Source organism: Dromiciops gliroides, chromosome X (genome assembly GCF_019393635.1).
Source record: "Dromiciops gliroides isolate mDroGli1 chromosome X, mDroGli1.pri, whole genome shotgun sequence".
NCBI lineage: Eukaryota > Metazoa > Chordata > Mammalia > Microbiotheria > Microbiotheriidae > Dromiciops > Dromiciops gliroides.
In genome coordinates, this window is record NC_057867.1 from 53,129,158 (window position 1) to 53,141,977 (window position 12,820).

The window sequence follows — 12,820 nt, forward strand, 5'->3', positions numbered from 1 at the left end:
AAAGCATGAACCGACTTGGCAATACCGTTTAAGGATCCTTGTACCTCCCTGTGATACCTCCTGCTCAACTGCCCTCTAGTGATGAAAAGCTTCCCGGGCCATCCTTTCCAGTGTTGGATACCACTAACTCTCATAAGGGGATTCCTTACAGTGATCCCAAACCTGTGTCCCTGAGACTTCCATTTGGCCCCAAACACTCACTGGGACTAGTTCTGCCCTTGGGGATCCCGAAGAATGCTCAGGCCCCTTTGGCCATGCCAACAATGATATCTGTCCTTCCAGAGGCATAATACGGCTAAGATTTCTTGACGCCCACCACCAATGGTGTCAGGTTAGCTTCCTTAAATCCTGGGCTTTGTTCCAGTGAGCTTCATTTCATCAACTCTTAGGCATGTTTCTTTTTTGTTTTTCTTTTTTTTTGTGGGGCAATGGGGGTTAAATGACTTGCCCAAGGTCACACAGCTAGTAAGTGTCAAGTGTCTGAGGCTGGATTTGAACTCAGGTACTCCTGACTCCAGGGCCAGTGCTCTATCCACTGCGCCACCTAGCTGCCCCCTGATGCATGTTTCTTTTCTTTCTTTTTTTTTTTTTAAACAAGCTTTGGCCAGTTTATTAAAGAATACTTTTGTACAGTTTACTTTTCACTGGTCTGTTCTGGCATGCTTCTAATGATATCAGAATCACCTGGATCAATGATAGCCAGTGTACAAACTCTGTAGTACTTCCCACATGCTGTACCCAATTCAATGTTGTTGCCACTGTAGTGATGTACGCCAGTTTTGGCCAACATAGCGTAATATTCAATCTCTGATTTCCTCAAGGCTGGGCAGTTGTTGGCCAAGATGACCAGTTTGGCTTTGCCTTGTCTGATCATTTTCAGGGTCTGTTTGTAGCCTAGCACGTATTTGCTGCTTTTCATCACCAGCTGGAGCCTCGAGTTGATGGACTCCAGCGACTTTTTCGTCTTCTTTGCGGCCACCATCTTCCTGCCTGCGGTGCGGGAGGACCCTCAGCCAGAGACCTGCCGCCAAGATGGCCAGGAAGCGAGAAAAAAAAACTGATGCATGTTTCTTAATTTGATTTCTCAGTTAAATAATTTCTCTCTCTTCAATTACTTGAGGAAATATTAAACAACACTTCTACTCAGTGTGCCTGGATATATAGTTATTAAGATGATGGATTCTTTGGGGGCATTAAAGCATATATTAGACATGTTGACATTGCCAGCACTGACACCAGGGAACTTTTCAGATGCTTTTTCTGAAGGCTAGCAAACAGGGGCCATTCCAATGGAACAGAAGGGGGCTGTCCTGGGTCCCCTGCTGTCAGCCCCTGAAATGAACTGCACTTTCACTCTACAGAGAATGCTTCGAATCCAGCAGGCACCTAGCCAAATAACATTGCAGGCCAGGTCTACGTGACTGAAACAAGGGGACTCGATCCTGATAAGAGAGGTAAACTGTAGCTCCTGACCGCTGCTTCCCAACATCATATGGCAGGAATGGACTCCAGGGGTCAGTTAGGTCAACAAGAACCCCATGCAATACACTGATCTCCAGCTAAAGAGATCCCACTTCCAGCAGCTCAGTTCTCTCTTTGGTTTAGCTTTCACTGCTAAGAAGTTGTCTTCCTGACACTGAGCCTAAATCTACCTAAGTGTAATTCCTACACATTATTCCTAGACGGTGCCAGGCAAGATCAATATAGTCTCTCTAGCAAATACATGAAGGCAGCTAGTAGGTTCTCCTCAAGTGTCTGCATCTCCCTTTAACCAACCCTCATATAACTCTCCCTCACCTAAAAATGTTCTTTACAAAAATGTGGTACCTAGACCTTAGCACAATCATTTAGATGTCATCTAATCAGAGCAGAATAAAATAACGCTCATATTCCATAACCATGATACCATATCTCTGGAAAGACAGCATAGTGTCATGAATCAGGAGCTGGCCCAGGAGGAGGAAAGAACAGGGCTCAAGTTCTCCCCTTGATATACACTGGCTCTGGGACCTTGGGCAAGTTCTATTATCTTTTGGTGTCTCAGGTAACTCTTTAACACTGTAAGTTACTGAGAAAACAATGATCTCCACTGGTAGAGAAACATACTCACTAGGAACTCCTTATATGCATGGAATTACATGTCCAGGATAAAGAAGCAAAGAAACAGAAAAGGTCACATCCTATATTGTAGACACTGTCTCAGAATTTAAAGCACTTTGCAGACCTCAAAGCACTATATAAATGTCAGCTGCCACCACCACCACCACCACCACCACCACCACCACCACCACCATCACCATCATGAAATGACAGAAGCATGATATAAAGTAAGTTGTGATGAGGGTAAAGAGAAGATCTAGGCAAACTGTTTTATGAAGACTAGAGAAGAGATAGAATTTTGGTGGCCTGCGGGAGGTGAGAGTAGAAAAGATATTAGAAAAAAGGCTCCCCAGTAGGCGGAGGTGGTAGCTGAGCTGAGTCTGGCTAGAAGCTAAGGCAGCCGGAGGGCTCAATAGTTCATCCCAGGCAATGGAGACACTTTTGTGTGAATGGTGGGCAGCAAGATATGGAAGGTCTGGCACAAGGGACCAGCAAACAGTCCAATTTGGCTGGAAGATGGAACATGAAAAAGAATATAAGATAAGCCTGAAGTCAAATTGTAGAGAACTTTAAATGTCAGTATGAGGAGTATATATTTTGCCCTGTAGGCAATGTTGTTCTTCAGTCATCTCAGTTGTGTCTGACTTTCCATGACCCCATATTGGGATTTTCTTGGCAAAGAAACTGGAGTGGATTGCCATTTCTTTCTCTAGTCCATTTTATAGATGAGGATATGAGGCAACCAAGGTTAAGTGACTTGCCCAGGGTCACACAGCTACTAAGTGAGGTGGTATTTGAATGCAGGTCTTCCTAACTACAGGCCCTGTACTCTTATCCACTGAGCCAACTAGTTCCCTCCCTGAAGCAATAGGGAGCCAACCAAGATTTTTGAGGAGGGAGTAGCAGGCTCAGACTTGTGACACTGATTTTAAAAATGTTTAAAAAATGATTTAAAAATATTAGAAATCTTGGAGCATTGCATTTGAGATCTCCATCTAAGTGAACATCAAACTTTTCATTAGCTTCTAATCTAACTGCCCTGTTGTCCTGATTCCTCAGAAGTTGCTAAAATCATTGTCCTTCTACTATCCCTTTCATCTCTCTATTGTCCAATTATGTTCCATGGCAGAGAATAAATAATCAAAATTCAAGACTAGCAGCTTTGCTTTCTCTTCTTTGTCCATTATCATCCTGGGCCTTGGCACTCCTGACATTTCTTACAGAACTGGTGATGTTTTATATTTCTCTGCTATCTGTCCTTGATTCTATCTTCTATAAATGTCTATTTAAAATATAGGTAGATGAGCTCCCTGTGCATCCACATTCATCTTTCTAGACCACTCTCCCTTTCCTTCTCAATCAGGATAGCTTACTTTTATTGCTTCAGAACTTTCATTCTTGAGAGTTTCCAAGCCCTCCTCTGTTGACTTCTTCTGTACACTATTAATCCATGAGATCCTATGTGTTCTTTGTCTAAAGACTTTGAAACATATTCTCCTAAAATCCTAGGTAAAGTTCATCTTATTGTTTTCCATATTCAATCAACACATTCTTGATTACATATTCTAAGATGGAGTTCTCATTTTCACCAAAGGTTCCCACCAACTCCAACCCATCAATCAGTCCTTCCCTCCCTGTTGATAGGAATAGATTCAGATCAGAAATTGCCCTCTTAAGTTCCCAAACCTTTTAAACAATGGAATTATCATTAAAGCAAATAAAGAGACTTTTTAACTATACTTTCTTCTGCATTAACTTCTTCAAATATCTGAAAATAAGGGTCATGTCTCCTTTAAGTATTCTTTTCCAGATTAACTATCCCTGGTTATTTTAGTTTCTTTTCTGATAATTTCCAGAGCCTTCATCATTCTGCTCATATTCTAGACACTTCCTAGTTTGTCAATCACTGTCTTTTTATTGACAGTTTTGAATACGACAGGATTTCTCATGATCCAGTTATTAAGGAGACACGTGGTTCAATAGAATGGTTTGATCATGAGACTCCTCTCTCACTCAATAAGCTCCAGTGGCTCCCTATTATCTCCAAGATCTCTTTTTCAATCTGGCCCTATCCTAACCTTTCATGTCTTCTTGTACTTTCCTCTCCCTTCCATGTACTTTCTATGACCCAGTGACGCACAAGATGCTCCAGCTCCTGACTCTGGGCATGGTCTCTGGCTGTCCCCTAGCCCTAGAATTCTCTCCCTTTTCTTTGTCTCCCTGGTTTCTTTCAGGTCTCAGATAAAGCCTCACCTTCTGCAGAAGTCTTCCCCCTTAATGCTATTGCTTTCACTTTGCAATTATCTCCAATTCACTGTGTACATATCTCGTTCTATGTAGTTGTTTACATGTTTCCTTCCTCAATAAAGTAAGAAGTACTTATGAGTAGAAACTACTTCCGCCTTCCTTTCTATCCCCAGCCCTTAGCACATGCCTAGCACATAGCAAGCACTCAATACATGCTTGATAACTTGCCAATTTGAATGGAAGGCTCCTTGAAAGAAGAGGTTTTTATGATTATGAATATTATCTAGAATTTATATAGAGCTTTAAAAGTTTGCAAATTGCTTTATGTTGTTATCTCATCTGAGCCACACAACCACCCTAAAAGCAGGTGCTAATGCTATCCCCATTTTGCAGATGAGGAAACTGAGATACAGAGTGGTTAAGGGACTTGTCTGGGGTCACACAGCTAGTATCTGAAGGAGGGTTTGAACTCTTGTCCTGCTGACTCAAAGTCTAGTGAAATATTCAAGCTACCACCTAGGTGCCTCATTTCATTTTTTATCTTCATGTCTCTAGGATCGAGCACGGTCTGGCACATAGGAGGTGCTTAAAATGCCTGTGAATGACTGAATCTCAGCTTATATTTATATTGATAGCTACATGATACGGGCTTATACTGAGGTACTGGCCAATTAAATGTTTCTTTCACAAGCTCTTGTCAAGCTACCTCTGCTACAGTTGTACATTTGACCTTTTTGAAACAACTACAGGTCCAGAATTTTATACCCTGTCCTATCACAGTTCAGTTTGATTTTACTCTAGCTAACTGAAAGAATGGCCCTGATTTCCACCTGTCCAGTCACCCTACCAAAGAGGAGAAGTCACTTTACCAAATATGTCCCTTGGCTCAATTTATGGGGATGTGGATGGACTGAGAAAACCCCAATTCTGCCAAGGCCCAGGTCAGTTGCAGCCACACAAATCCAAATCAAATTTCCTTGTGTTGTCATCTTCTCTCCTTACCCATTCCTCCTCTCAAATCTTTGTCTGGACAGGGCAGCATATAACTCATTTTGCTGGTGCCATATAAAAAGATGTCACTATCAATCCCCCCCCCCAGGATACACACATACACACATCTGTTCACAAAGATAGTATTGGGGTAGCAACTATTTTTGAGTTTATTTTTTTCTTTTAGAGTAAGCCAGTGCTTGGAAGTGACATTTGTGCACAGAATAAACAGCTTCTTAATTATGCATTTGAGAAGTATTGTGTCCAGCTCTTTGAGAAGATAATATATGCAATATAAATGTTCTCATCAATGTTAAGTAGTTTCTTTAAGCATACATAAAGGATGTAATTTAGCCATAAAATGTTCAGAAATGCAAATATCCTTTCTAAAATGACAGAATGGGGGAGCAGGCCTTAGAAATGGCCCTTTGTTTAGTTGTTTTCTTTTCCCCACAAGTTCCTCAGTCTTCGAATGGAATTCACTATACCCCCCCACAAACACACACACACACACACACACACACACACACACACGACCCTTGACTACTGGTCAAAGAAAAACCCAACTCTCCTTGCAGATGTTCAGACTCTAAGATCCTCTGGTAGCTGGAAATGCAATTGCTCTGAAAGTTTTGTTTGTTTTTTAACCTAATACCATGTTATCAGCTGGGCAACTTAAGGACCTTTCATGAATGCAAACAAACAGGTAAAAATGAGAATCACAGTGTAGGGAGAGGTCATCTGGCCACCTACCTCCCCCAGGCCCAAATCCTTTCTCTAGCATCCCCAACAGATGGTCATGTGATGTCTTGTAACAGTTCCAAGAACCTCAGCCATTAGGTTCTTCCTGCAAACCTGCTAGATACCCACTTCATCTGGGGCCCTGTAAATAGTTTGATCGCTTTGGCAGGGAGAGTCACCAAGCATCTCTCTCTCCCTCCCTCTCCTCTGCCTCAATCTCCTTTAGCTTTCCATTTGATTCTGAATGTGTCGCTGCACCCAAAGGACTCAAGTATCTTTCCACAGGCGACGAACTATAAATGTTGATGATCTCTTAAGCTCTTTACCAAGGGGCTTTTGAGACCAGGGATTAAGATGACTCTACCTTCTTGCCTTGAAACCAAAATACATCTAATTTTCCCCCCAACAGTAGAGATTGATATTTCTTTGTTTCCATTTGTCACACTAAGCTGTGGCTGGGAGGTTTTAGACCCAGACTCTAAATGAGTCAGCTGTGCAGAGCCCAGACACAGAGAGGTTTCCGTAGCAACAGGAGATGTGTGGGAAAGCCTTATGTACACTATAGCTTAGGAAACAGGTTTCTTTTCAGCTTTACTAGCTGACAGGCAAAGCTTTCCCTAAGTCCTCAAGAGTTTCTCATTGCACATATACTTGGGTTGAGTTTGAGCAAGAATTTCAACACAGTAAAACTTTGGTGTGTATTTTCCCCCTTTGCAGTCAACTTTCCATCAGGTAATTATACCTTAAGGGCTGATACTGAATCCCAGCAACCAAATCTTCCCGTTGGCAGAACTAGGTTTGAAATATCAATTCCCTTTATAGGTCTGTCCACCCGTCTAAAACACATGCTGTGTTTGAAATACAACTCAAATCCCCCAACAAGCTAGAGCTTGTAAATATCTTCATTCAATCTTGGGAGTGATCAGGGGGCGGACAAGACGGAGCACGTTGTCCTAGATGGTGAGGGGACACGAAACCAGGTCTAATAAAAAATGGGCAAAGGAACCAGGCAAATTGAGCCAGAGCATGAGAGCTGATTTTTAAGACTCATAAAGGGCATATTGAGGAAGAGGAAAAGATTTAGGCTGTATGGTGCCATGGAACAGAATTTGGATGAGTGGATGGAAGGAAGAAATGAGGAGGTTGGCCTAGATCAGGGGTTCTTAACCTAGGCTCTATGACCATTTTTTTCAACACTACATTTTAAAACTGAATTCCTATGTTACTGACCCCATTTTATTGTATTTTATGTATCTTGTAAGAATGTGATTCTGAGAAGGGGTCCGTAGGCTTCCCCAGATGGCCAAAGGAGTCCATAACACATAACTGATATTAAGAACTTCTGTACTAGGTGATCTCTAAGGTCGCTTTCAGACCTATTACCCCAAGTCCCACGGACTTTAGCTTGATATAGAGATATATTAGAGTGGTCCAAAAATACAGTGCATTGCTGGGAAGGCAGAATGTTTCTAAATGATGACCTCTCAAGATTATTTTAAGGAGGAAATTGGAGAAGGAAGTGAGACTAAATGATTGCCAAGCTCTAAATAAAGGGTTGTGATTTTAATGTTCGGTCCATGTCTAGGTAACTGGCTATAAAATATAGAATCCTGAAAAATGAATATATAACTTGGCCCTAGACAATCATGGGAGAAACCTGATTGGGTAGGTTTGTTATTATTCAGTAGTTTGAGTTATGTCCAACTGACTGTGACCCCATTTGGGGTCCTCTGGAGTAAAGACTGGTTGTGGCATCCATCAGAGTTCTGATATATTGTCATGTCATTTTCCTTTACATTACTGAGTCAACTGTGTAGATTGTTCTCTGGATCCTGCTCACTGCCATATCCCTTCAAAGAGATCTCCCCAGGTTTCTCTGAATTCCTTTTTTTTTGCAGGTCAATGAGGGTCAAGTGACTTGCCTAGGGTCACACAGCTAGTAAGTGTCAAGTGTCTGAGGCCGGATTTGAACTCAGGTCCTCCTGAATCCAGGGCTGGTGCTTTATCCACTGTGCCGCCTAGCTGCCCCCTCTGAATTCTTAATATTTCTTATGGAGCAAAAATATTCCATTATATTCACCCACGACCATTTGTTCAGCTGTTCTCTAACTAATGGGCACCCACTTTGTTCTCTAATTTTGCTACCACAGAAAGGTCAGCTGGTTAACTCTCCATCCGTGGTCTGCTGGGCTGGCTGGTTTCAGGATGATTTTAATGAAGCCAGGGTTACTCAGCTGATCTGTTTCCTTACAAAAGCTCCCAAACAGATGTCTCACAAATGTAACTACTGGTCAGTCACAAGGGATTGAGACTGTGCTTACATAGCTATAGACCCAACCCTACTCTAAAAAGTAGACCATCATCCTTTTGTAAAACAGTTGTCATATAACCCAGGACCTCTGAAAAATTCCTCAATGAGTAAATTAGGAAGCAGGGAAATATTCCAGGTAAATCACATGTAGAACTGTAGACCAACAATCAAGTATTATACACTGCTTTGTAGACTATCCTATTGAAACCACTGTCTTTAATATGGGAATGTGTTTTGTTTGACTATCCATATTTTTACAATGGTTCTTTTTTTTAAAATTTGTTTTCTTTTTCCCTTATGGTGGTAGAGGTAGGAGAAAAGGAAAGAAAAGGACTTTTTATTTAAAAAATATATATATAATTTTATGAAAGCTCTAGTAATTCCTTAGGCCAGGACTCCTTTTCCCTAAACTCAGGCACTGTGGGGAGGGGCTGGTCTCATTCACGTCTCTTATGACCTCCGCCATGCTTCCCTGTCCTCCATCCCACAGAAATTGGTTCCAGTAGCCTCTGCAACAGACAGCACTTTCTGATTACTTGGATGATTGTTTGGGGAGGGGGTAGCACATCAGTCTTAGAAAACCCTAGAGGTATCTATCTCCAGCTGGGCTTATCCCATTTATACTCAGTCCCTGTGATAACAGGAAATCTTGTTACTTGTCCCCTGAAAGCTCACAGCATGATTCTCTATTTTTGTGCAGGAGCATTTGACCAACTTTGAAACTGACCACATCATTTTCAGCAAAATCACAGTTGCTGAATAAAGTATCATCTCTCTTTTTGGAGGCAACTATTGATAAGAGTTATAGATATGAGGGGCAGCTAGGTGGCGCAGTGGATAAAGCACTGGCCCTGGATTCAGGAGGACCTGAGTTCAAATCTGACCTCAGACACTTGACACTTACTGGCTGTGTGACCCTGGGCAAGTCACTTAACCCTCATTGCCCCACAAAACAAAAATGAAAAACAAAAAAACAAAACAAACAAAAAAAGAGTTATGGATATAAGATGCTTTGAACATGTTTTTTAACTGGAAGATGGGCCCATGATCTTCTCTTAAGAGCTGGAATAATGAGGGGTCCCTGACTACTTCTTCAACCTTTAGATCTTGTAATTTTCTAAAATGTTTACCTTGATATCATATTTCAACCAAATAAAGTTCAAAGGATTTGTAGGAACAGAGATTTCAAGCTGGAAAGGATCTTAGATGCCTTCCACTCCAACTCCCTCATTACACAACAGGTGAGTGAACTGAAGCCCAGGGTAGTGAGTGTGGTGATTTGTTCAAGGCCACACAGTTAGTAATCATCCCAGAAGGATATGAATCTGGCCTTCTGAATTCAAGGCCACACAGTTAGTAATCATCCCAGAAGGATATGAATCTGGCCTTCTGAATCCAGAGCCATTTTGCTTAATATGACACAAAGTCTTACTTTAACAAGGCCAACTCTCTAGTTTTACAGAGCACGTAGATGAGAATTCAAGACCTTTTTACCTGAAGTTTCACAACTCTATGCTGACATTTTATTCTTTATTATAAACCTCTGACAGTCCTGTTTTTTAAACATTGTTTTTAATTTTTTAACTGAGCTTTCGTCTACATGCAGCTCCTGAAAGCCATTTATCAGTCCAATCTCTCCATTATTAACTACCTGCTCCCTCCCAGTCACAATAACTTCTCTTAATAAGCTATGTCACATTTGTTATGTGGATGGTTTCAGACTGGTGAGTCAGGTAACCCAATACAGCAGATGGACCAGTTTCCCTCCTCAGTCCGGAAAGAAGAGTTGGCTAATTCCATAATAATTAGGTGGTCTTTTAAAGTCAGTGTTTAATCATGAGCAGGGTTCCAGCCTCAACCAAGCTGATGTGGAAGGCATGTTGCTACAGAAAGAAGTATAGGCCTGCTGCCATTTGCTTAAGGGGATGACACTTGCTGGCTCGGAGAGGCTGTGAATTGGAGATTCATTTTTCAATTCCCTTTAATGAATACTTTAAAGTCACATCATAATTACTTAATATATGCATGTTTTTCTTCAAAAGATTTTTTCCATCTATAAGGTACTTCAGCAAATGAAGCCCCTTCTTCTCCATCTCCATTCGAATGGTAATTCCCATGGGCCCTGATAAAAAATTCCATGTAGCTTTCAGAACAATAATAGTAGTAATCTGGAGATGGCCTCATTTTCCCCCCTTGTTTATTATGAGAAGGCAAATGTTGCAAACACCAATCTTATTATCACAGTAACGTTGTTGTGCTCATTACAGTTCAGGCTATAATGTAAGAATGGGAGCTAGTCTTGACACTGATGGGAGAACAGTGACACTGGGAGCCCCAGGAAGAAGAAAATGGAGGCTGTCTAGATCGACGAAGGTTCTCCTAAAGCATCATTCAAAAAGCTTGTGAGTCAGTGTCTCTTTCCTAGGTTGGATAGTTTAGGAAGAGAAAATAACAGCTAGCTTAAAAATTTCCAAACCACTATATTTCCTGCAAGCTGGGGATGAAGGTAGTCCAAACATTGTCCTCAAATCACAGGAGGAGAAAAATGAAAGCCAGAGGGGACCTTAGAGATCATAAAGCCCAACTAAACTGACCACTTTTTACAGATAAGAAACAGGCTAAGTGAATCTTAAAATGCTGGCCTCTTCTTTCATAGAATCAGAGTTTGAGAGCTGGAAGTGGCCTGAGAGACCACCTAGTCTAACACTCTCATTTTAAGGAAGGGGAAATTGAAGTTTATGGAGCAGTAGTGACTTAGCCAAGGTTACAAAACAAACCGGTATTGGAGATAGGCTGGCTTTGGCCCACAACACCATTGTTGTGAGAGCTGCACGCTGGGAAAGATGTTGAGTTGGGGGATGGTGGACAATATTGTAAAGCTACTGAGGGCCAGACCATGAGAGGAGCAGTTGAAAGAACTGGAGAAAAGAGTGAGGAAGACATAATAGTTGTACTCAGGTATTGAAAGATCAGTTATAAGAGAAAGGAGTGTGAGAACTGCAGGGGGTCGTTAGCAGCCATTCATAAAGAAATCACCATTGTCACATACTTGACGAATGGTCATCCAGGCTCTGTTGGAAAACCTCCAACCACAGGAGAATTCACCAGTTTTTGAGGCAGCCCATTCCACTCTAGTCTTAGCTCTGATGGTTAGAAAGTTGTTTCCTGCTATCAAGCCCAAATTGGCTTTTCTCCCTTTCCCCACTGCTCCTGGCCCCACCCTCCGGGAGCAAACAGAACACAGCTGATCTCTCTTTGACAGTCTTTCACATAGCTATCATGGGCCCCTCTTAGTTGCCTTCAGGCTAAATATGACTCACTCCTTCCACTGATCCTCATATGAAATGGCCCCAAGAATCTTCACCATCTTGATTGATCTCCTCTGGGTATTCTGCAGCATATCAATATCCTTCATAAACCATAGTACAGTAATCGCATATATATAACCTCTATCTGATTGCCTACCACCTCAGAGATGGCAGAAGGGAGAGAGGGATAGAATTTGGAACTCAAAATTTAAAAAACCCAAATGTTTAAAAATTGTTCTAACATGTAATTGGGGGAAAATAAAATATGTTAAAAAATAAAATAAGCCATGGCATCCAAAACTGAACACGAAATTTCAGATGAGGGCTGTCAAGGCCTCAGTGGGATTATCACCACCCTGTTCCTAATACAGCCTAAGATGGCAGTAGTTGTTCTGGCTGACACTTCATTATATTGAGAGTTATAAAACACCCAGATCTTTTTAAAGAGCAACTCATGTCTATCCATACTCTCCCCAGTCTTTGACTTGTGGAGGTGACTTTTTTGGTGCCCAAGTACAAGACCTGACATTAGTCCCAAATGAATTTCGTCTCATTACATTCTGTCTAATACTCAGGCCTGCCAAGATCCTCTTAGATCCTAGCTTTGCCATCCACTGTGTTAGCTGTCCTGACTGGATTTGTGCTATCCTCAAATTTGATGAACGTGCCTTCTATGCTTTTATCCAAGTCACTGGTCACAGTGTTAAACAGTCCAGTGAATATTACTATCACCCCCATTTTACAGTTGAAGAAACCGAGGCAAAAAGAGGTTAAGTGACTTGGCCAGGTTGACATCAGCTAGGATGTTTCTGAGGCTGGATTTGAACTCAGGTCTTTCTACCCAATACCAGACTCGGTGGTCTATCCACTGTACCACCAGCTGCCTGTAAAAACCCTTCTAACTCCAAGATCCAAGTACTTCTTGTCAGGTGACTTTCCCAAGGTACAAGAATCAAGATATTTTTAAAGCTAATTTTATAGGGAGTTGCACCAATTTTCTTGCCTTATGTGCTTTCCATTTAGGAAGCAGTAAAATATAATTCAAACCTTGTTACCAGTCTTCTTGCCCAAATGAAGGATTAACTTGTCAAGGGGCTCACTCTCACTGAACACTGTTTCATGT

The 12,820-nt window shown here is 41.6% G+C and overlaps 1 protein-coding gene across 1 annotated transcript; it reads right to left on the reverse strand.

Annotated features, from left to right (window-relative positions):
* Nucleotides 1-574: 574 nt before the first annotated feature.
* LOC122733661 (60S ribosomal protein L30-like) lies at nt 575-1,043 on the reverse strand. The gene has a single exon (XM_043974241.1). The coding sequence runs from the start codon at nt 980-982 to the stop codon at nt 635-637; it is 348 nt and encodes a 115-aa protein (XP_043830176.1). The 5' UTR covers nt 983-1,043; the 3' UTR covers nt 575-634.
* Between the last annotated feature and the right edge of the window lie 11,777 nt (nt 1,044-12,820).

What these genes read in the sequence shown, in the direction of transcription:
- LOC122733661 (XM_043974241.1), bottom strand. Translation starts at nt 982, where the DNA reads ATGGTGGCCGCAAAGAAGACGAAAAAGTCGCTGGAGTCCATCAACTCG.